Source organism: Danaus plexippus, chromosome 19 (genome assembly GCF_018135715.1).
Source record: "Danaus plexippus chromosome 19, MEX_DaPlex, whole genome shotgun sequence".
NCBI classification, from domain to species: Eukaryota; Metazoa; Arthropoda; class Insecta; order Lepidoptera; family Nymphalidae; genus Danaus; species Danaus plexippus.
Window position 1 is genome coordinate 1,113,356 of NC_083549.1, and position 26,659 is coordinate 1,140,014.

Sequence of the window (26,659 nt, forward strand, 5' to 3'; positions counted from 1 at the left end):
CAGTTATTGCATTCTTTTGGTTGTTACGTTTCTGTTACAATTTCAGCCAAACGTCTCGGCTAAAACGATTGAATTTAAAATGTCACTCGCTGCGGAGACAGGAATTTAAACTAAGTATTCTCAAACGTGGACCGGTAGAGACGGTAGACGTGTTATTTGCGTGAGATACGCTCCAAATGCTTTATTCTATTACATATGTATATACGTGTATAGTAATATTGTTTGAGAACGTTTAATAGATGGATTGTTTTTGTTTTTTGTAATAAGATTGTTTTTCTTAACATTATGTTCTGACTCGTAAACATCCTAATACATTCCCAAAAATCATCGTTTTTTTTTTTGTTAATATTTGTTACGTTTGTATCTTACAGGTCCCATTTTGTTTAATTTTGTTAGTGTAATACAATTCCAGCTTGCCAGTCGGGATAATTAAGAAGAGTAATAATATTTTCATTTGTTATATAATTAAAATATATACTATTATTTTTCAAAAAAATAGTAAAATAGATTTATTAAAAACTAGCTTACGTTAAATATTACATTTCAATGAATTGTTAAAAATTTACTTACCTACTACAGAGAATAACAACTAGTTAGTTAGAATTAAGGCTCTAAACTTAATTAGCGGTACAAAATTAAACTAATCTTTTGAATAACACATCAAAGGCTCGTAGAGGTATCAAGCAATTTAACTGTGTATATCACTATAAAGAAGGATCTAAATTAACAGTTTGTTATTAGAAAAGCTCACTGGTTTCGTCAACTAGCTCTAACGTACCGTAAATTATTTCAACTCCCAACGCCACTTAAACGCCGGACGTTGTTTGACTTCAATTTTACCGTTTATTTGCTCAGCTTATGACAAATATAAGATATAACTTTACTAACACGCCAAATTTACAGCATGCAAAGATGTGATTACATTTAAATACAAAATAATTTAGAATAGATACTAATTATTAGATTGAAGCCGCAATTAATTTATATGAAGTGTGTGATCTTAATTGAAAGTTATACAACCTACATTTGATAAGTCTTTTCAGTAATGCTTTGACCAATAGCGATCATCGAGAAGGAAATTTCTTTAAATGGTTTAAGACAGATTCGTTCTTAAGATTACTCTAGCATCTTTCTTTTATCTACTAATTAGTGTAATGGTCTTATTTCAGCGATACCTAATACGTACACAACGCTTTTTAGAATAATTCATTGTTTGCGAATAGAAAGCGATTTTACCAATGGCACCGTATTACGACCTTTATGTTCTAGCATAAAGGAAACCAGCAATTTTGCTTATTGCCGTGCATAAAGAAATAGGTTTTTGTTAGAAACCATTCAACTAATTAGAACGACTCCGTTTCAATGGTTCAAAATAAGTAAGAATTCTTTTGAATTATTCTATTTACATTTCCCTCCTTTGTATTCATTAACAGGACTTAATTATTGAATACGTGATTTTATTCTGTTCCCTGACTGAATGTATTCATTGTTTTTTTTTTATTGTTTGTATATAAATAATTATTAAATTAAATTCATTATTATGCATAAAAAGTGGTAGATATTATTATAAACCCTTATGAAACTTGTAGGAAATATGTTCGCAGCTGAAATTAGCAATAGTTAATGAGAGCTCGCCTTAACTTTCTGCGCCAACATTAATTAAAAATAACCGCAAGCTTGTTTCTACATACTAATGGGATGGGCGATGTCCGACGGGCCGGGGACGATACGACTTCGACCCAAAAACTAAGTACAAAAGTGTATATTTCTGTAAGTATTTTATTAGAAAACGCGGGTAACTTGCGTTTCCTAATGTCAGGGAATTTCCTAGCTCGTAAAATTAGGTTAGAACATTATCACACAAAGAAGGCAAGATGCTAAAATGTCTTAGAAATATATTTTACCAAGGATATGTAAGGAACATGAATTTGTAAACACAAAACTGGGATAACACAGTCTCATGTAGCAAAGTTTAACAGGATGAAAAGAAATTTAAAAAATTATACGTTAAGTTTAATATTAATAAACTATTATATATAATACTGAAATATTTCGAAACATATTTTTTAGGTTAACATAGTTTTCGTTACGTCCATTGAGATTCAAATGTTTCTTTTTAAAAAATCTCTAGAATTTTCTTGTTATTTTTTCAAAGTTAACTGCAATTTGTTGGTTTTCAGTAGCTGCAGCTGAGCTATGTATCAGCCGTAAGCGATTTACTATCGGGGCTTGTAACTTCTAATCAGACGTCGGTAATAGTCTGATTGTGTACGTGTAGCCAATATTTATTGGCGCTGCTAAGTTTTTAGTTCGTGTGTAAAATGTTTATCTACAGCGCTCCACTTGAAGTTTCTAACGAAGCACTATTTTGTGTGTTCATTGTAACGTGCAAATAAACCTTAACTCATATCGGATATTAATTCAAGATATTCTACATAGTTGTAACCACATTATAACATTGCGTATAATTTGTGTTTGTAATAGTTTTAATTAAACTGCCTCTTAAAGTCACTTCGAGTGTTAATTGTGCTGAAGTCTCTATCAAGCTCTCTGTCGATTCTCAATTAAATATTGTTTGTCGCTTACGAGCACGTTCTGTTATAATAAACACTTGAATTAACTACAACTAAAAGTTATTTATTACTAAAATCTAAAGTTCCTAAATATTTGCGAAATATTATTATTCATATCTAAATAAAATAGAATTTCATATTATCTTTTAAAACGTCTTCATCGTCGACATAGGTTTTTATTATTATTAAAACTGAATAGTTTTGGTATGAGAATTCCAGTTGATATTTAGTAGACATGTAGGCTTAAATGTTAAATGCGCTCCTCTAGTGAAAGCCTATTATTATTTTTTTTCGTCGAAAACATTAAAATTGTAGTTGCACTGGTCGTGTGTATATTCCTTTGACGTTAAAACCCTTCACTGCCATATTAATAGTCGTTATATTTTTCCTTATATAATGTGTAATCACTGACACGATGATATGTAATACAATTTACTTTGGTAGTGAGATTGATTTTATTGACTATTGAGTTGTAATGAGCCTTATAAATGCCAATTTATCTGTCGATTATATTATATTTATTTAATACATATAAATTTTATTTATTGCTCGTCTGAAGGTAAAAGATTCTACGAGCATGGCGTTTTATAATTCACATATTACGTGACGTGCGACTTTGCTCGCTCTGCATAGTTTAATATAACTAATTGTAACCTTAGTACGGTTTTGCAATGTCGAACTAAACACAGGCTGTCTCCAGTTTCGTTGGTAAATATTCTCGCTTTATTGTAACAACGCCACAGATATGATCTAAGTATGACGATGAAAAAAAAAACTAAAACATGAAGAAAATAAAGCAGAAGAGTAATATAACTTGTCTGTTAATGATTCTGAAGTTAATACACGCTATTGATATATGGTTTAGATCGTGTAATCCGATTAATTTTAATGCGATTGTTAGTCAGATGCATTAGTCGTGACGCGTGTATTGTTAATGCTATTATTAACATCGATCGGACTAACGACGGTTTTGAAATTATCATTCATAGTTAAATTTTAATTCATGCAATTGTTCGTTACAACATTATTTTGTTTATGTTTCAGCAGCTCTATTGTCTGAGATGAGAGTACTACGTTCAATATTGTTTTTTTTTCGGCTGTTTGATAAATCAGTAAGGTATATTGTAATATTGTTACAATTTTGTAAATGTTTTCAGGAGATTTTGTACTAATTCCACGATGAATAACCCAAACAATATGTTATTTATATCAGGCACGTTGGTATCGTAACAATAGCCTTGTTATGTGTATGTTTGTCAACCTGACCACTCCTCTTCTAATGTCATTCTCTGCTATTCTTTATCGAGCTTGTGTTGTAATAAATTCTTTCTGTTTATCGCTGTGAGTGTTGTTACCGATCGCGTTTTGTTTATTTATACTTGAACGAAAAGGGATTTGTTTGTTAGTGACTAGTGGAAATTTACAATATATCTCTTCGATTCCGGTTGTTGTTTTGTATGTTTTTTTTTTTATTTATGCTCATTGAGATCTAAATAGATATTTATGGCATATATTATTTGAAATATCTACGTGTTAACTATATTTTTAGGAATTTTTTACTTGTAAATGTATTGCATTAACTTTTGAATGAATTAAGTTTTCTATACACAACTGGTCTCAATATTCCCAAACTACTCGATATAAACGGTCAACTCTAGTATCTTCACTAGTACACGCTGTAAACGCTGAATCGCGCTAACTTGAGTGATCCTCAATCTCTTCCTTTTTATGTGTTCTCTTTACGCCTCCATAAATCTTTATGTGCCATCTGTTTTTAAAATCAACTATAGCTGAAGTCGGAACGCTCACGAAATTCATTTTACATCAATTTAATGCGCATCGTTACAGCGCTTTAATCTTTTACACAGCAATGTCTGTTGATTAGTCACTTTTATATTTCCTATAAAGCCTCCGGACGGGGCTTTATAGCAGTTTATTAAATGAACTCATCACCAGTCACGTAAAACGGGCCTGAATTATTATTCTATAAATATTTTTAGCACTAATAACATGATTCTCGACTCGACCTGAATTATATATATATATAAATATACATATAATATTCCGGTGTTAAACGTCTGGTAAACGTTGGCCGCACTGAGACGTTACGTCAGAAACGTCGGAGAGTGGAAATGACGTCCGTTGACTATGACGTGAGCGGCACACGTTCGTTTTATTCGCCAATGCATTCAGTAGCTCTGGTTAACCAGTTGTGTGAAAATCAATTACGAGATGATTTCTAAACATGTTCTTTCACAGAACTGCTTGTTTTACATATAGAAAGTAAGTCATGTATGTTCCTGATTGGTACGTGTATGATTTGTGAATGTTGTGTATAACTTAAAAAATTTAAAAAGAATTAATTTCTCGATGAATATTGCAACCTGTATAACAGTAACATATACCTATACAATATAAGACATATAAAACATTTTATATACCGATATATAGGTTAACAGTTTCTTAAACTCTGTTGCTTCCCCACAACAGCCACAAATCACAATAGATCAACATAATCCTATGGGGGACTCATAAATTTTTTTACTCGACGCCCCCCCGTTCTAGTTGAAATTGAATTATACCGAGATTTTATATCTATTTGGGAAACCTTCATCCCCTTGAGTTGGAATTTAGATGCCGATAACTTTCTCATTTCCTTGGGGTGACGTCACGCGTTATGTTCAGCTCCCATGTGACGTAAGATCTGTCAGGGATGCGTCATCAATCTTACTTGGCAGCCCTAATTTTTTTATGGCGCTGTATTTTAAAAGGTTTAAACGAAGCCTAATCTGAGTCAAAGAGAGTGTCGGAACCCGATATTTTCGGTTCTCCTTATTTCTTGCAGATATTTTGTATGATTTATTTATTATTTCGTAGATAGGCCCGAAGGTGGCTTCAAAACGACATGTACATATATACTCATATATCGTCTTTATGATAAAGTAATTTGATAATTTAATACAAGAAATCATGTTCTTATATGTGTGGTGTTGTTATACTACATAGCATTTGTAGGAAGTGAAGCGTTTGTCAAACGGACTTTGCTACGGTTCGTCTTGAAATTGTGCAGGGAGATGAACCTGTAAGAGGCGTGCGGTAATGTATTTGGCCGCCCCATTATTCGAGTTTAAGCTTGGGTTGCATGGACAGGTAGATAATTTTTTTTTTCTATATAGATGCATTCAATACTTTTATCATATATTTTATTTGCGACCCATTAATTGCCAAGTGATTAACAGCTGACAACTAAGAACAGAGAAATTTATGATTAATAAGAATGGACATAAAAACGCTATAAAATTTAAAGAAATAAAGTAAATTTTCAAAAGTAATACAGAATTATTTGAAACTGTACTACGTAGGCATAAATAGTAACTTCTAAATATTTGTGTATTTTTAAGCAGAGGCTTTATTATTTTGCGCTGATTGCCGTGAAAACGATAACTGCAAAGGTATCAAACATTATAATACCTACGACTTTCGCGAGTTTTATTCTTTAAAATGAAACCTATATTTTTGGGATATACTACGCGTGTTTTATTTTTTGTTAAAACTACATACTCCCGACGTATCGGTTACTTTTCAGCAACCGTGATCACGGACAGACGAGATGTGAATGAATGTCAGTTGGTCCTGTTATTTATCATCTAACGCCATCTCTTTGATTATAGTACCGGAGATAAACTTGAAAATATAAATAATTTTTGTTACTTGTTGAGTTTTTGGTAGGTATATTATTATGTAATGAGAAAGGAGAAGAGTCTAACAAGCAGGTGGTCTCACTGATTGTAAGATGACACATCTGCAACATAAAAGGAGTTACGAATATGTTAATGTCTCTCTGTACCCTTAAAGTTTGAAGAACCCTTTATCGCCGTTTGAGATAATCTTTGGACGAAGGTTATCCATATTCCGCATATATTATAAAAAAAGGAGAAAGATTTTTTAGCTTATTTTAGGGTTGAACCAGCCAGTTTATAGGGCTCTTGATTTTTCAAAGTAATTTTTTTATATTTTGTTTGCTCAAAAGTTTCTGAAATTTCTAATTAGGGGAAGTATTTCATATGACAACTTCAACAACAATAATACGTTCTCCAACTTATCAAAAACGTTTTGGCATATTGGAGCTACTTTAAACTGTATAGGCGAAAAAATTTTTCTTCAGTGCCATTTTTTTAAATTTCAGGCACAAGTTTTAAAAGCCCATGTAGCTACGATAGGCTCTTCATCTTGAGAGTAGAGGCAATCGAAATCAACCCAAAGTTGGTTGGATCGATGGAATCTTCTTTATGTAATAAAAAGATCTCTCTTCCATGTGTAGTTTGCTGGAACCAAACAACATAATATAATCAAAATCCATTTGGTATGAATCTAAGTAGAGTAGAGGGTAGTTAATATATCCGGGTGGCGGTTGTGTTTTGAATTTTAATGATGTTTAAAGCGCTGTGGGGGCTTTCACCCGGACTTCTGATCCGGATTCCCGTCGCCTTGTGTAACGTTTTATACTATATTACGTTTTTCAAATATATATCTTCTGTGTCAAAGAGCCAAGTGCAGTTTTTCAGTTTAAACAAGGGTTGTTTAAACATCATGATTTCAAAATTAATTCATACAAAAGAGTTCAGGCGACAAACCGGATATTTTTTGGAAGTTATGTTAAGACCCACTTATGAACATAAAATACGAGCTAATATTTTGTTATTTTAAAAACAATAAAAAAATATAATACCCAAAATAAACAGTTTGCGAGTCTATTTATAGTCTCGTTTCATAGTATCAATCAAGACCTATTTATATGTTAAGCTTTTTTACATGCTACATTAAAATTAATATAAAAAACTTTGTATTATTTTGACTTTATAGTAAAAAATACCTTTCTTTTTACGTACAAAAAACCACCGTTAAAAACTACTCCTTGTATTTATTTGATATATAGTGTGGTATATCAATGTTATTGGATTGGGCGTCTTGAATGCAGCTCGCAGCTTCAACGAGAACAAATGGCAGGCGGATATCGTAACTGCCACTGTTATTGTAAAAGATGAAACTTCGAATATATGTCAATCGTGAATGTACAGCACCATCCGCAAGGTTTTATTAGCTATGTATATAAAATTATAATATTCGATTCATAAAGCGTTTCATGCTCCTCCAGCGTTAATATCAAGCAGGCTGTTCAATGTTCAAGTGTTGCTTGTATGGTTAATTGCTGTGCCTGTAATGCGGCGCAGATTCCGTATCAACTGTTTGTGAATTTTTATATGTTAAAATATGTCAATGTTATAAATGTCGAGATTATATTTTTTTTATATTTTTCAAACTTGCACGTAGGAATAATCATGACGATAGTGAGAAAATATTTTTTCGTAATTGAAGAGTTGGGCTAAGCCATCGGAAAAAATGCATAAAGTAAAAAAATAATAATTTATTGTTAAATGTTCAACGAGTTTTTACACGAAGCGAGGATTAAACGAAGTTTATCATTTCCCTTAAAATTTATAAATATCGAAATAATAATTTCGAATATTAAACAATCTATTTGTGGCAATCAAATAATTTAAATTGACATCTAATGTTATTATATTATTAAGTATTTTTGAAAAAGTCTCTCATGTTTAAAAATTGATTATCATAATTTCGTCCCAAATATATAATTCCTTTTGAAATATCTCGCTGGTTTTATTACACAAGGGTGAACTCTCAACCTAATACTCTTGAGAGTAAATTTCGTTCCCGATAGTTGTAACCCCAGTCTAATAGCAGCAACACGCGCGCGGAGTGCATTTCCTTCATACAGCGCACATTATTTTTAATACTCCATGAAGTTGCTACTGAATTGTTTCAACTATGAATACATGTATTAACGATACCGTAGCTAGTACATATTATTGTATTTCCTTGTGCTCGCAATTCCCGCTATAGTTGCAATTTATGTGAGCTACGTCTCTTTCAACGTTCCTCGGTTCGTTTCAATTACATCTGACTAATATACCTTTTTCACTGTGTGAAATTTTAAATTCAATAATCGCTAGGTTTATAAAGAGGTCTGTTCGAATTGGTTACCGTTAAAAAATAATAGGATATAAAAACTAATATTATTTTAATTTGTTAAACTTAAAAATATCTCGTCTTAATTGTATTATATATTAATTTATATCGCTTTTAAAAAATCGTGTTTGTAGTAATGATTTTTAATATATTTTTGCTACCACAGATAATTTGTTACTTTAATTCGTTATAGTTAATGTACAACAATGGCAGCCTGTGAATGTTATACGAATTTCGCATCAAATGTGACCAGTTATGGTTTCTTTTTCTTTGTCCCGTACGAGTCTTTTCGGGTCGAGAGAGGAAGCCTACATCAGACGGTAGAATTTATGCGATTCTCTTCTAATCGTTTTATAATAGGTCGATAAGTTAGCACCGAAACTGCGTGCCAAGTCGTAATCAAACGGTGTTTATCACGGGCTATAGTTTTTAGATTTAAACGGTGGAACAATTTCTAACTCATTTTGCTACGTTCCTGGTAACACGCGATGCGGTAGAATTTTCCCTATAATGCTGTTGTAATTCAATAACTTAGTTGGTTAAAGTGCTTGGGTTAACCAAATGGTTATTTTGATCCAGAGTTATTGATGCCCTTAATACGATTGGAAACTAGAACTTCATTAATATATTAATGAAGTGAAGTTTAATATTTTTGTCACATAACTTGTCAGAATATCAAGAAACAAAACAATGCACTTGATTCAATCACCGAAGCCTCCTAGGTAGTGATGATATCGTAAGTACAGCGTCGGAGGTATGTTGCGACAATGGCTCTTACCGTACAAAGTGGTTCTGCCCACACGATCAAAGGTTGAATTCATTTAGGAATTTAGATATTTCACTATTCACGTGTTATAACGCTCTGAAATATTTAAATGGTAACCCATATTGATTTAAATTTCCAACACGTTTAGGCTAATGTAATGTATTTCTCTTTAATTTCTTTCTTCATAAGAGCGACCTTTTTATATCGATATGGGATTGAAACCTAAGTATTTTTGTAAGGCCTCAGTAATCGAAACTTTTCAATGAAATTAAAATTTTTCGGATTACTACGCGTATTTTTTTTTTTAAACTACATACTGAGATTTAAGACTTTCGCGAGTTTTATTCATTTAAATGAAACTAATACTTTTCGGATATAGTACGCGTGCTTTTTTTTATTAAAACTACATACTCCCGAAGGTTCGGTTACTTTGCAGCAATCGTGATCACGGGCAGACGAATGTGAATGACTGACATTTTAACATAATAAAATACGCGTAGTAATCCGAAAAATATTAGTTACATTTAAATCAATACTCGCGAATGTCTTAGATCTCATTCCGAAACTTTTCATCTGAGAAGCTGTGGTGTAATCTTCTTCGAGCGGATACCATATTTTTATATGATATAATTTTTTTTATTATGGACTGTGGTAAATACATACTATACGGTAATAAATGTAGTTTAAAGTAATAAAGTATAATATTTAACGACACAAAACAAATTATCTTATTTTTTTGTGTTTAAGTAAATTCACTTCTATTATGTCTGAGAACAGAAAAGTGCAGGTAACTGGCAATGGAGAGACATAGTTCTTATTTGCGCTGAGCAAATGCTGCAATATAGGATTATGTAGTGACAGAATACCTTTGGCTGTATGCAAATGGAGTTTCTATTCCGTTACAGTTAAACACTATAATGCAATGTATTCTGTAAGGTTATAGAGAATTCTCGAAAGAAGCGCGTCACAATGTAGGATGTCAGGCACAATCCTGTCAACGTGGGGTGACATAAAAGAACTCGTCAAGTTAGAAATGTAAATCTCAAAAACTCCAGTTCCAGTTTGATCGAGAATAAAAGGCTATTTTTATTGCTAGGAAACGTCTGACTTTGCTAATATGAATGTCCATTATTCTGTATTCGGGTTGCGATTTTATAGTACCCATATAAAAACTAGTTTAGTGCGCTACGTGGCTAATCTAAAAAGGGAGAAGCTTAATAAAAGAACTACTATAGCCGCGCACACCCTTAGAGTGCTTTTACCACGATTCAATATCATTTATCTGTTTGGTAAAGCATTTCTTTCATTGTTATTATAATATTCTTACATTAATGCTACAATGCAAATATTAAGTTCATCTTTGTGTCGGTCAATTTCTCTTTGTCGGTATAATGAGAGCGTGAAGTAGTTGATAAATCAGAATTGCAATTTATCGTGCTGTAAACACGAAGTTTGTCTTCGGACGGCGGCGTCGGGTCCACAACGCGCGCCGCCGCCCGCACGCCCTGCCTCGTGCCACCGCATAATAAGCTTTCCTAATAATACCTTTTTTTCTTAATGTTCATCCGAGATACGAAGCCATTGTATAAACGGAAATATTAAGATAATGTTACCGAACAAATGTCTGCCTTCGTTTGCTCTGATTTGATTTTGAAATTTAAATAGCGTTCAGTATTTGCTTTCACCGATCTTTTCATTTTGTTTTATTTGAATTTCTCGTTAAAAAATATATATACGTGACGTCTGTGACTAAAATAATATACTCAATATCAATTGAATATTCTTTTGCATATACATATAAAACAATTAAAAATCTCTTTGGAATTTTTCAAATCTTAAAAAATGTATTATGTAATTATGTTAGTTTGATTAATAATAAGTAAAAACTCGTACTAAATAAATTGTAAGAGGAAAATGTGCTTCAAGCACTATCTCGTTACTTGTTTCTGTTCAAAATGTAATAGCCGTTCGTTGTGTATAAAAACATTTTCTAAAGTTTGAATGTGTAAAGACATGTTTAACGTTAAATGTCTCGTCCACGTTTTCAACTTTTCAATGGTTCCAAATTACGTGATGTTTTTCACTTATTTGTTGTTCTGAAGGTTTCACGGAGCGAAAATTTCCTTTTACCTGTGAATTTCACTTTATAACACATTGATACAACTTTAGAAGAGATATTTGAGTTTGTTTTACGACATGGTACGAATCAGAGTAAAAGGAATTATCCGTTTTCAGAATTTCGTTTTGTAACTTTGTGTTTTTTTTTTTATATGTATTTATTGGTTTTGAAAATATCAATCTTTTAAAATAATGGAAAGTTTGAAGCATTTTTATAATGTAATAGTTAAAGTGTGATATTGTTTGTTTCTTTTTCTTCGTCATAATGCACGCTCTCTTTGAAAGTTCGACACTCATTGAAAATGCATTATATTTCTGTTAGTGCGAGGTCGTGCCAATGTTGTCGCCTTAGAGTTCTCCTCAAGTAAACACATACTTATGTATTTTCATTTTATTTTATTTTCAATTGTTCCCTCTTCGTTGGCGTTCTATATTAACTTTAAAATATATTTGTATCTTGTTTAAATAACCGGTGTCTTTTCTTCTCATCAATACCTCCTTGTCTCTCGGGTTGCTATGATTTTTTTCATTGAATATTAATGAAACCGTTATCCACTTTGAAGTGCGGGAATCTTGTGTTATATATTTTTAGTAACAACTCAATTTAACAAAATTATTTTAGTCTAATCAACTCATGTCTTTTGTTGGTTCCATGTATAGTGACTGCTTAATTCAAGGGTCCACTTATACAGGCTTTCCTATATTAATCCTATTTATGGCATGTGTTGTTTATACTTGACTGTAAGTTTACCTAGGTCGTGTTTGTCTTCTATACCTATAGCGGTTTGGCTTCTCATTCAGTGACAATGACCTGTGTTAGCGACTGACGAACATCATTTCTGGGATCAAGTTATGTTAGCCGTTGCGTAGTGCCACAGGGTATGTTTTATTCATGGCGTGATGCTCGAGTGCTGCCAATGACTCGGTAATTATTGAGGTGTTCGGTGGTGAGATTTGGACGCTAAAGAATTTATCGACATCGAGGGATGACAAAGTTATATCGATAGACTCGACTGTTTACTACGGGGCGTAAACTTGCAGTATAACATACAAAAAAAAAACCGAGTGCCTTCAAAATAATAATAATGACGTAAAATGTTGGATCGTATGATTCGGATATCTTAAAGAGTTTAAAAATAAAATGATTGGCCAATCCTGGTTTATTTTTCAGATGTGTGAGTTTTTACGTAGAGCTACATTTTTTTATGCAAATACCTGTATTTTGCCGGCTTGAATTCTATTTGGTCTTCGTTGTTTAGTTTGTAAATTTAATATGTGCATAGTTAATATTGTTTTTCATATGCTTCTATTTCATTTATTCACAGTGTGCAGGAAAAATAATCATCAACATAAATTTCAAAATATTGTTAGCTTTAATGTTCTCCATATGTAAATAAAATAATATTTGTTCTTGCAATAATATTAATGTATATTATGAAGTATAAATTTTAAGTGTCTATTGGTTATATATGATTGGTCCACCAGAACTATGTATGTGCGGGATTGCTTCAACCGTCACCATCGGTTCTCTGTTCCATCGATACCAAGACGCTGCGTTCCTAATCCCATTGATTTATACCCTAGGATGTATTCGATTGATAGACTGGAGAGAAATTAGAATGTAATTTAGTGTTTCGTTGGACGCTGGGATTTCGGGAAATTAAGTCCTCTATGATACCTTTTTTGATGTGGTGTTCATAGTATTGACAATACTTATTTATATTTTATAGTCCTGATACTGATACTGATCCTGATAAATAAATATAATACCAATACAAATAAATATAATGTTATAACGCCAGCAGAGTTCCAGAGTTCCAACTGCGACATCCGGGATATCTTCTTCCATTTTTATTAATATTCTCTTAGTACTATGAAACCAATTATTATTAGAACTATAATCACTGTACATTGTATGAGATATAAATAAATCCTTAGCGTCAATATCCCCATCGACATTTCGTCTTTAAAATTAAAAATGAAGTCCTAGAGATTTTATGTAAACGCCACTTTACTTGTCAAGTTAATAATGCCCAAGTGCTGCTTAAATAAGCCTTCTGTCTCCTGTCTTTCTATTAAACGACCCGTCTTCGGGTTTTCCTGAATTAATTATGATAATCACCTCATCCCTTCTCTCGCTTCATGTTTCTAAATTTTAATGAAAAATTAAAGTAATTTATGAAAAAAAAAAAAACTATGTTTGTTTGTTACTGATTTGTCGTGGTTAATAGATTAATTTAAAATTATATTTCTCAGTTTTCTGTCATGAATCGTATTAATAATCTAATCGTTTGATTCCTTCAATATCATCTGAAAGATAGTTGAAGTTTATCATGTCAAAAATTTTAAACTTTGGGCGCCAAAAACTGAACTTATTCCCATTCGCTTTGCATTATGCAACAATTACAAGCTAAGCGTGCTTGGCTTTGCGCTCGTGTTAGTTGTAAGAAGACCATTTAGACAAACCGTATTTTATGGTTGAATTCTGAATCCTGTTTTTAGATTACAAAACAAATTGCCTCAGTTGTTTCATGTAATCCTCCGTTCCGCAATAGTATGGAACTTCTCCCGTGAACTATGTTTAAATTTAAAGTGAGACCGTATGAGACTTAATATGTTAAACCGTGTCCTATAACGTATTAAGTTTATATTGAAAGTTGTTTTAGTTATGAGCATTGGTGGTTTGTTTTGGTTTAATGTATTTTTAAATTCAAAATCAGCTTAACTTTAGAAAAATCATGAAAACTATTTGAATACCATTATTTTCGTAAAGCATTCGTAAGCATGTTGTTTTGCAAAAAAATTAAATTAAATAGAAATAAAGTAGGTGTCAGCTATAGTTAAAATTTAAAATTTTTATTATAACATCTTGCTATTAATATTTATTTCGCCTATCGCTCCCATTATTACAATAAAAATTCGGAAATAAAATTTTTTAAATCGCGAAAGAGGAAAAAACAACAAAATTCTAATTGAAATTTCAGTATGCGAGGGGATTTTAAAAAATCTGTCGGATATAAATATGCGGCGGTCGGTTATTAAGTCGTAAATATTTCGTCTCCTCAATCGCTCGCCCCTAATGGAATTATCCCTTCGATCACTTGGAATTAATTTGGGCACGTGTACCTTTTAAATGCTACCCGGCCAGCGTCGATGAGTTGAATTCATGTTTAAAATAAGCCTGTGCCATAATTGGATATTGTAAAAAATAATACTTTGTTGCAGGAGATTATTTTTCTCTCCGCCCTCGCTCGTATCTTGGAATATGCGTGATTTTGTTGTTTATCATTTCTAGTTGTTGTAGTTATATACATATATTCTTGTAAAATATATACTATGATATCCCCTTTTTTAACACTGATGGCAGCAAAAAGTGATTGTATTATTTTGCTATAATAATATTAACCAAAAGAAACTAGTAATTAGTAATAAATATGAATATAAAATATTTTAAGATAGGGTTGATTTATTTTTCACTACTGCGCTTTTTTTTAAATGCTACGATTTTTTAAAATATTCAACGTTTACTTATTGTTTAATTATTGCAGAATTAGTCTAATGAGTGATAATGGCCATTACGATTTAAATGTTTGTGCTAAATACAGAACTATCAGCAAGGTGTTTCGTGAAAATTAGACTTGCTTAATACCGGTGAGGCCGTTTAAATGATATAAACATTTATAATATCTCAACTTACGACACACCGTATGTCTATCAAAGGTATTACCTTCGCCGTGGTGTGTTTAATTTTTAAAAGATTTAAATTTCATTACGATATAAATGTCAGGGATCAGGAGCTTCATTTTTTGGCAATAATTTTCCTTAATCCGTTCCAAAAGATGTAGCAACTGTTATCAAGATGTAATCCCTCTCGATCCTGCATTAATGAAAATCGAAATGATCTTTGTGTATCTCAGAGGAACACGTTTTGAATTTAAATAAAAATTCCGTTAATTTCCTTCGGATTTAGAATATATTATAAGTAGCTATTTATATTGATTGATACTTGTATTAATTTTGATGTAAAGTAAATATATTTATCGATTGAAAATAATAACTGAACTTAATACCAAGGATATATTTTTTGTACTAATAAGGACTGAGGAAGTGATCCTCATCGATGTGGTATGACTGGAAGCGATAACATTCGATTCATCTTGAAGGGTCTTTGATTATCTTGATATCTTCTAATATTCATCGGTCCAAACGATTATCTTTCTAAAGAAGCAACATGAAAGGAACATGCCCAACGTGCCCGTCCCCAACGTTAGATAAATTCCTAAGTAAAATTTCACAAATATTTTTGATATATTCACGGTCAGGCTTTTTGTACTTCACCCGCGTGGCTTATCTGGATTAGCTCGGGATTTCCTCCAGATTTTTTTTAAATTGTTCGCATTTGTTCACCCGCTTATTTCTTTCTATCTGGCTTGTGTTACGCCTCATTTCCCATTTTAATGTTTACGCTTATTGAGCTGTAAGCTAACCTACATAAGATGTAAGATAGGAAAATTTAAAATATAATTAATATTACCCATGAACTATGTGGGGGTAGCATTTCATTGAAAGCTTTTCTAAGAGGAATCGTGTTATCGTTGTTTAAATATGTATTAATTGGTATTTTTTGTTCCAGGCACTTCAAAGCAATTTCAAGACGGATTTCTGTATCAGTTTGATATATGACGCTGAAACAAGGAGGAGTCGTACAGCTGTGGTGCTAATGTTCTTATAGTCCATCCAAGTGTCTGTCATGGTGCTGTCATGGCGTGCGCTGGCGCTGCTAGCCGCGCTTCAAATGTGCTCATGCTTACCGAAAGCACTATATCACAATCACTTCGCTATCCATGTACCAGCTGGCGAAAAACACGCGGATGACATCGCGACAAGACATGGTTTCATCAACCATGGCCAGGTTAGAAAATAATCATATTTTATTTCGTTTTATGCTAACAATGTGTGACGGAAAAAATGTACTATGACTTGTAACAAGGCAGATACTAAATTCCGAAACCTCAAGACGTTCTAAAAATGTCTTAATGAGAATTAGCTGTGAGCTTGAGTTTATTTCTTGGCTTGGACGTTCATCCTGTCGACTGCCGTCCAATTAAGTTTTCCTTGGTGATTAATGACTGCAGGTCTAAGCGTAAACTTTGTTACTTTGTTTATTGTAGAATGTGTAGCGTGTGTTCCTCATTAAATGTAAATTAACTTGGTTTTGTATCAGCAACGTTTGACGCGTTAATAAAAAGTATTAATTTGGGTTTTTACTCAGTATATTTTTTTAAAATATGTCTTAAAGACACATTTTTAAGAGAAAAATATTCAATTAATAGTTGCAATGTTGTTAAAGATTAAATTGGAAGTCGGTTTTGATTCTGAGATCTCAGAAATCTTGAGGGAGTTTGTAGCATTTTTAAGTAAAATTTTTATAATACTTGTATTTTCTCAATACTATTTTAAGTAAAGTTTAACATTAAACATATACGCAGTTATTTCCTAACCAGCTTTATCATTATTCATTGCTGTATTTTTGTATCCTATTCATAACGTTCTCCCGTGAAGAATAACTAAGTTTGCTGAATTGCGAATAAATTTAGCATTTCACAAACTAAGCGGGTTCTGTTCAAACACTGTACCAGTCTCTGAGAGTGTCCAAACACTTGCGAGTCACCCGAGTTTGTTTGACGTGCTGCTCCAGGAAATATACCTGTGAATATGAGGTGATTACGTTTTGATGATTCTATCAGGATTATTTCTATAAAAGCCTTTGTTTGCATTAAATTTTATATCCTTTTTTCTGGTGTTTAAGAATTCACTAAGATTTAACATTGTCCGTGAAACAAATAATGACATGAAAGTACGTCTTATTGGTTGTATCTACATTGTACGTAGACTTTTTTTAACATCATTTGATATAGGTACAAATTAAAGAAAATGATTAAAGTGTATTGAGATTTTTTTTTACTTGGCTTGAAATTATTTTTGTTATGACATGGTTAACCTACTATTGAGTTCACTTTGTACTATGTTACTTCACACTCCATAGTTCATAGTGTAACTTTGTTTCTATTAATACTTTAGTGGAGCCAACAAAGTGTTGTTCGAAGGCAAACAATACTTCGATATATGACAATACCTCATCATTAACGTTTAAAATGTAAACACATAAGAATAAAGATATTATTAAAAAAAAGGTTATTTATAAATATGTCAGTATATAGTATAAAATTTTCTTCCCAGCGTTTTTTCAAACGATATATTACATTAGATATGAGAGATAACCCTAAAAGGAAACCACTTATTGTGTTGTGATGGGTTTGTTTGTGTTAGAAAAATGTGTGAGTTAGGTTGAGTGCTGCGTGTTTTCTCAAAATTTTCTCTACATGTAAAATGTTTTTAGAGTGTATTATGATAAAAAACTGTTACATGCCCTGTTGGAGGGACGTTTTCTTAAATTCAGACAGTCTATTTGTTCACAGTTCCCAGATATTTAACGTTTTCTGATTAATTTTGGATTATCGTATATCTTCATGTCTCGTGTTAAGGTTGGATATAATAATGACACTATAATAATGGAAAATAAAGTTATTAAGCACGTGTCATTTATACATTTTATACAAAAGAAATCACATTGTGTGTAATATGTTGAACAATCTATATATGTTGAACACAATACCGTAACTGTGAGAACGTTGTAGGTTAGCATTCAAGGCGATAAAAAGTATCTGAAATACAAGAAAAACATTCCCTAGCGTCCGTATGGCTAATAAATGTTTATAAAAGAAAACCGCTAACCGTCGGGTTAGTGTTTCGCCTCACGTTCGGGGTCTCAAAGGCCACTCGACCTTGTATCGGCCATTCTGCTCTGAATGGCCACATTGTACCCCGGACTAACATACTGCCTGTTGAACGATCTAGGGTTAACTGCTGTGAATTTAGAAAGTGCAACCTTATAATAATAGTGATTGTATGATGTATTGAAACATTTATAGATTTCGTTTTCCAGCTTCATTTATTAAAAAATGAAATTTAAATAATGCAATTGATGTATTCATAGCAGTTAAAATAGAACAAAACTCAATAATTTGTTGATTGTCGTAAGTGAATAACGAATTATTTTATAGTAAAAGTCTTACGTCTTAGCGGGGGATAGCAATATTAACAAAGCTTGGCTAATGTTCAAACTGTTAACTTGTTTATCTCAGATTTTCTCTGTTATTCGTGAATCCAGCGAAGTGTTGAGCGCATTTTGTGAGCGAGTTAAAATTGGCGTTAACTAAGTAGATTTCGCTTTACTTTTATCTTCTTTAAAAGATGTTCTAAATAGAATTATTTTAATAATCAATTTTTCAATTACTTCCAACACCAACAATCCCTACATATTAACAGTATTTCTAAATATAAATTTTAACAATAACATTACTATAGTATGTAAACAAGAGTGGCAATAATACAGCATCCGCGCATCCTTTGAGAGGTATAAATATAGAATTCCACTGAAAGGCAAACTGTGACAGGTGTACTCAAATCGCTATGAAAAATGTCCCGTATCGGGAATTACCTAATGGAGGCGTGTGTCAGCGTTGTACGAATAGAGTCTTCGGATTCTTTGTGTTCGTAATAAGCAGCGAATATGCCAGCTCTGAGGGGATTCCTCCCTTTCGAGCCATTTATCAAGCGCGTATATCTTGGTATATCACGTTAAAAATGTTTTTCATTGTAACTAATGAAGTCGCAATAAAGGCTGGGACGGAAGGAAGCTGGACCCTTCCTGTCGTTACTGTGAATAGAAATTCCAGGGAAATACGAAAGATGGTCGGTTCATTAATATATTTATTTGAAGCTCGCGTGTGACACGTTATACATTATTATTAATTATTGTTAACCCGAACTGAAACATTGTTACTTGTTATGATCTTTATCGAATGACTGTTTTAATGACTTCATTACTAAAACTAAATACATATCTTTTTTATTCGATTTAAATCCATTAAAAAATTATTCCATTTATTTGCTGAGTAGTCTCTCAATTTGAAGAATGTAACTCGCAAATAGTAGTGTGTGTGAATCAAATAGATTTAGTAGCTTCTGCGTGTTTAATGCGAAATTTGTATTTATTGTCGATGTTGTCTCGGTAGATACAATTATCAGTGTGTCGCCATTACTGGTTGCAATTCCACGTATGAATTTAGTATGGAAAAAGTTAGGTTTTTCTGTACATATAGTATCTTGTACGCTTTCATCTCGCCGTCGTTAAAGTTTACAAAACAAAGAACAATTTTTAATTAAAAACTTTGTGGGTAAGGTATTTCGTGCCTTTCGTGTGAAACTTCCATCGTGTCTGTTATATTTATAAATATGTTAGGTGTATTTTTTGCAACTTTTGTAATTTAGCAACTAGCGTATATTTTTATAACATCTCTCAAAAACCTTTTTCATTATTAAACATGTCCCACGTATGTTCGTTCTCTGTTCTGTCTCATTAATTTGCTCCAAAGGGTCAGTCCTAAGCTTGGCTTAGTTCTTGGTAATTTATCACATTGTTCTGAAAGTGTTTAATCAAATAAAAACGGTCCGAGTATAAAATCTCATTACGTTCAAACAAAGCCTCATCGAAGGTTGATTATAATGTCCAGGCCGTATAATTAATCGGATTAGCGAAATGTACTCCGACTGCCTTATGGAAGATATACCTAATTGACTTTGCTTAATATATCTCATTAAGTAACTCTTAAGATTATAAATATTATATCGTATGATATATGATACTTTTTCGGTACAGTCAAAACAGAAATAGTTTAATTCTTTATCACCTCACGACGGATTGTATAATGGAATGTTCCATAAACGTATCGGATATTAAAAAAAAAATAAATAAAATTTATAAGACTTTCTTTTGTATTCGAAATCAACTTTAAATGAGCTATATATAACAATTACAGCAAGATCTGATAGTCGCAGTATATGTTTACTACATATATATACATATAAAATAGGTAGGTAGGCTAGGTTTACCTTTTAAGATTAGTGTCACATACCTGAATATGAGATGACAGCGTGCGTTAGTTGTTACTGTTCGAAGCAGACGGTTCTGAATTAATTTAATATTAATCCAATCATTGAAATCCATCAGGACTAACTCTTGACTACGTGTAAATGTATTTGAGCTTCGGTGATCCAATTGTGATTGGATATTAGGATCATTGTTAGAGATCCGATCTCATTAAGGAAATGTCTTTATACGAGTCCAGGTCTTGTTGTACATACATAGGATACTTGAGGGTTGTTCCTATTATTTTTATGAAAGACTTTATCGTTTATATATATTTGCTTCTCAGAAAGTGATGGCAAACTTCGTAGAATCTCTTAATTAAATTGAGTATCGAAAAATAAACAATATATGTATGATCTGCTCAATCTTCACTTTGTTTTGATATAGAAATCAATCCAGTAATATATTATTTTAAAATGATAAGGAAAATTAAACCGTGAATGTTCCGTTTTTTTTAATTGTGGAACTAGCCTAAGGCTAAACGAGTTAACTCTACTTATCTAAATAGAAATTCCACGTTTCGCTCTCGGGCATCATTGATATTCGAATTCAGTATTATAACATGAGCTTGGTTTTAATATTAAATCAAGCTCAAATAAAGCCACGAACGGAAATATTTATAGGTCTCATTTTAACCAAATATTAAGACTAAAATAGCTAGAGCAATAAACATTGTATTCAATTGGTTCGTTTGAATGGTATTCTTTGAAGGCATTTATAGAAATGAACGTAATTTTTTTTAAGGCGCATTGTATATATTGTTATTTTTCCTTACACATATAAAATAAGTTAACAATATGAAATGTATAATTTTCATAAAGCAAATGTTAAATATTTATATTATTGATCAGATTTAATAAATCACTCGCCAAACGTATTTTCGCCCCTCAATGCTATTCTTTGGAACGCTGTTATGAAATATGAGAGAAAAAAAAATGTATTTGTATTGTAGGAGGATGTACGTACATACATATGTATGTACATACATGTGTACGTTGTATGTATTCGATACAGTGGAGTGTGTTTAATTCGGTGTATTCGCAAGGTAACCATGGTGATGAGTTATTTATTCACAACCTTACATAGCATCGTGTGCCCGGACAGATGTTCGACATCAGATTCAAATAAAAACAGGCATCCGATAGACCTTAAAAAGTTTGCTATTATAATATTTAATATTGATTGCGTGCTGCCTTTAAACGGGTACATTTTCGATTGTCCTCATGAATATCTATTCATATTTAAGGCCTCGTACATTACATACACACATATATATATACACAAGTTGTTTTATTAATTTTAGAACGATTAAAGTTACCATAATTGTTGTATTTTGAAATTATGAATCATTTGTACATCATATAAATATTCGCGTTTATAATATAAAACAATGAATATCCTTTAAAAAAATGTATATTTAATTGGAAAAATACCGCTTCGGTCAGCACGGGTCGCGTGAGTGACAGATATTCAGACACTATGTTTAAGTATTAATTGGTCTTTGTATGACAACTATCTGATAGTTTTAATTACACTGGATAGCGTGATAACATTTTATCGCTATGTTTATATTGAATAGATCGTATCCGATTTATATTTAGTTTATTGTTTTATTTATGGTTCGGCTTTAAAAAGTAATGTTTATATGAACCGTTTCAATAGTACTATCGGAATTTCGGGACTCACTTCATGTATATTCGGCCTTTTTACGTTTTTGTTTAAACAGTTGTACCGTAAACTGAAATACCAAAATTGTCAACCGTCCCACTGAACATACAAATTTATTTCTAACAAAAGTATCAATATATAGTCTGTATGTGTGTTGAATAATTCAGCAGAGCAAAATGAAACGTACAAAAAACGTTGCATTTCGATTTTGCTGCCACACAAAATTTAACAGGAACCGGCTTTAAACTGAAATGTGTGGTCGTAAAGAGTACCATAGAACATAAGATAAGTATTGAAAAAACTGGTATAGTGTTTACTAGAACAGTTGTTAGATAAAATTAGAAAAAAATTGAAGTAAATAAATAAAATGTTATACAATTTAATTTTGAATCCTAGCGTTTTATATAAGGACACAGCGCTCGCATTTGGTAAATTTTATCGAACGATTTCCACTGTTACAAAGTTATCATTGTTTTTTCATTTTCATTACAATCTGTTACACGTTAGTTCCGTTTTAAATGTCAGCAATATTGAATTGCGTTTTGTTTCGTTGGGTTTATATTGCTCAAGTGATACGATACAACTGGATGAGAAAGTCTGAATAGATGTAAATCGATATAGCGATACTGTACTGGAAAAATACGAACGACATATGATTTCAATTGACGCGTACTGTCTTTAAATATCCATAGTTGTATGCATTGTCTAATGTTATCTATAATAACCTTTAGTTCTAAATGTCTCAATCACTAAACGGATCATATTATTTTTTTCCACGAATTTAATCAAGCCTCAGTAACGCAAAGAAGCTTAATATTTTATGTTTCTCAAATTGTTCTAATAATCCGAGTCGACAATTTTGTAAAAGATCCTAAAGATGTTAGAGGGCGTATCTTAATCCGAATATCGGTTGAATTCATGATTTCCATGAGAATACTTTATACCTTGCTATTATGAAATCTCTAATTTTATTCAGTTCTTCTCTGTGAAGTTATTTATAAAAAAAATAGTTTAAATACATATAAAGAGCAGTTGTCTAGAATTGTATATTGAGACACCAAAAAAGAGTTTTGAATATCCGAGGTCTCGATTTAACTAAGAACGAAAAGTTTCGCCTTAAAAAGACGAAACCAATGGTAGTCGTTACGCGAACTTGGACGTAAAAATATGTTTCTCAATTTAATTTGGTTGAGTCTTTAAGGTTTCATCTCGTATTGATCGGAACTAATAATAAGATTTAATGTGTTCTTTTCCTTTATTTTAGATTTACATGAAGATACTAATATCGTATTAAATTAAAAGTAATAATATAGGAAGAATTTTTTTTGTAAAAATAGAAACTATTGCAAGTGAAAATAGTCTGTAATGCTTTGTTTGATTTAATGCGATATCCACTCAGTTACCAGCCGGATGGGAGGAAACAAAGCTATTTCCTAGAGTCGACTGTTGTTTGAGCGTTTGTATTATACTTTCTAAGATATTTCAATGATAATCATTTTTAGTATGTGATTTCATATAAACTATATCAACCTTTCCTTGGTAGGTATCTATACGAACGCAAAAAAAGTTCATATCATTCGCCAACGAGACGTTTAAAGTAATGATTAAAAGATTCCATAATCATTTTATTTTATTAATTATAACACAGAAATAATAATTACTTACGATGAAGTCAAGTTTATTGTTAGCACACAATAGAAAGAAAATAACGGAGAATAAAGTATAAAAATCTAAAGCGACCTCAATTTCGAGTCTTGATAATTCGTAAAAAAGGGAGCGAATAGCAATCCTAGTCCTGAATTTGACAGGCAAAATGTTTATTGGCCTCCTTTGTGTGAAATTGGACGAGAAAGACTCAAAAAAGAATAGAAATTTCTGCCCGGGATAACGTATTAGGAGGCTTATGGAAGCATCGTTATTTTTTTCTGCTTATAGCCTTAAAAATGATAGCATGTTTAAGATATACATAAATTTTCAAAAGTAACGGCAGACTTTTGACCTCACACAATTAATAATCACACTGGATGATAAATTCACAATAGAATTAACATTTATATTCACTTGAATTTCAAATGGAAACGACAACGTCAACAAAATTTAAAGTATTTAAGTCTCGATGTTGACTTGAATTTTTCCACGAGTTATTATGTTCGTCTGTTATTTACAACTCTTTTGATGTTAATTTAATAAATCTCGTTTTGAATAAACTGCCTCATTAATTCAATTGCTGATTATTATTGAGTACGGTACAATCTTTGTATCGTAAATTTAAAAGCTGAAAATTTCGAAATTTATTAAGAAAATTTAAAAAATTCTAAAACTATATCGACGAGGATGGGATTCGAACCCACGCGTGCAGAGCACATTGGATTAGCAGTCCAACGCCTTAACCTCTCGGCCACCTCGTCACTTGATCAAGGTGGCGAAATGAGGCATCGTGCTGAACTTTCATTTTTTTTTTGCATAAAAACAGTTGTACTAGCCATCACTAAACCAGTTTTTTGTGGTTATTTTTGTGATTCTCGCTTATTTACTCCTAGCAAATAAATTGAGCACAAAAGAACATTTATAGTTTTGTAACGATGATTTTACGTAAACATTTATATGTGGTTCGATGTAAATATGAATTGTACCGCATGCTGAATCTGATGGATATGACATTAAAAAAATATTATAGGTTCGAAATGTTTTGCGTTCTGCTGCCGGTTCATTTGTATTCCAAAGAAATTCTGTAATTATTCACGAGCAGCGGCACATTCTGTAAGTTTTAATGTAAGCTCCATTAGGAGAGGAATATTCATTCCCTTGATGACCTCCGAATAATAATGCCAAGTATTGTTGGGATCGGGAGAGATGGACCCATCTCGACACTAACTACATTCGCTTATTATATTATTGTTGTCTGACTTGTACTTTTTAATGTCGCCTAACGAGAGCTCCTTAATTGTTATTCGACTGTCGGATGGTAGGTTTACAGCAATTTCTCTATATTTTTTTTGTGCTTACAAAGAAGGTTAATCATAAATAATTAACAGTAAGCATAGACTAGAAACTCATTGAGTTTCTACCTCAATATTCAAGTTAGACCTATAATAGAGTGTGTTGTAATGTATCCCATTAGCTGGGAAATAACACGTTTGAGATGTGTGGGTTAAGAGAAAACTTTCATTCCCTAGCCTAGTTAAATTGAAGCCTAAGTAATAAAAACGAGTTCCTCCCGGCGGAATGGCATCGCTGAAAACTATCCAAGAATATACGAGAAACCTAATTTAGTTATAGGCATTTTAAAATTCTTGTAATTATTAGATTTATTAGTATGAACTCTGCTTTATATGTGTAGTTTAAATAAATATTTTTTCATGAAATTGTTCAGAGTTTACAACGAATTGTTGTTAACAATTAAATGTGATTGATTAAAACATCTGTGTGTGTTCGTTTTTCTCATTTCGTCATTCCATTGTTTCGTTCTTCGCTTTTACAATCCGTTGTCGACGGTTTGTGTGAATATATGTAAGGGGTGTTGGTTATAACTTAAGAATAAAAGTTTATTTCCTTTAAAATCACATATATGTTGTATCTTGTACTAGTACTCCTATGGTAAATTGATAGGGAAAGTTTTATTTAACAACGGTAATGTACTGTAGCTATATAACTCCGGTCGCGTCAGAGTAAGTTAATAGATTCCACTAATTCGGTCATCAGTCAGCTGAGCGACAACCCTTGTCGAGCTGATTGGCTTCTCATTTAGCACGATCGCGCCCCTGGAATACATAATCATGTACAACATCACCGCCATTAAGATAATCTGCCCAGCCTATACGGGCCCTATCACTGATTGCTAACCGCTTCAATGGGTACCACGTGAGCCAAGTCAACCGCCGAATTTGAGCCTCTTTAGCCATGCAAATTATGTGATCGATGGTCGTTAATGCTCATATAATGGTCTCAACTATATTATAATGTTTATATGAATGGGAACGCCGATACGCGTTCCTGTACACAATATCATAGTTATTTTGTTATAATGGAATAGTTAGTTGAGTTGCGGTTAGTGTTATAAATCCTTTACGATATGAACATACAATTACGACATTAACCCCACGCTAGAAGTGCATTATATTTTAGCTGAAGTTCTAGTATTTTAAGGAGCAATAAAACTGTGATGTAACTTTACAATGTTAAGTTACTTCTGTTAAACTTTGAATTAGAGTGGCCATCAAACCTTCGTCTCGATAGTATTATTCGAGTATCCTGACTGAAGTTTTTCTATGAAAAGTTTTTATAGCCCGCCGCTATTACAATGTCTGATGTAAGTTGGCGGCCACATTCGGACGAGGGCTCCAGATATGTGGGCTGTTAAGCCTTCCGAGGGTACGGCTTATGTTGACGCGATAACTTCCAGAATTTTCGACTTTGGTGCGGTTTTGTAAATGT

General features: G+C 32.2%; 1 protein-coding gene and 1 non-coding gene across 3 annotated transcripts in view; one reads left to right on the forward strand and one right to left on the reverse strand.

Annotated features, from left to right (window-relative positions):
* LOC116768113 (furin-like protease 2) overlaps nucleotides 1–26,659 on the forward strand; it is a 121,554-nt gene that overhangs the window by 65,056 nt on the left and 29,839 nt on the right. For both annotated transcript variants that reach the window (XM_032658751.2, XM_032658752.2), the window contains exon 2: nucleotides 16,139–16,417. In XM_032658751.2, coding sequence (XP_032514642.2) covers nucleotides 16,256–16,417 — 162 coding nt within the window. In that variant the 5' untranslated portion in view covers nucleotides 16,139–16,255. The remainder of the gene's footprint in view (nucleotides 1–16,138; nucleotides 16,418–26,659) is intronic.
* Nucleotides 24,552–24,633, reverse strand: Trnas-gcu (transfer RNA serine (anticodon GCU)). Its single transcript has one exon. It is a non-coding gene; the product is annotated as a tRNA-Ser (tRNA).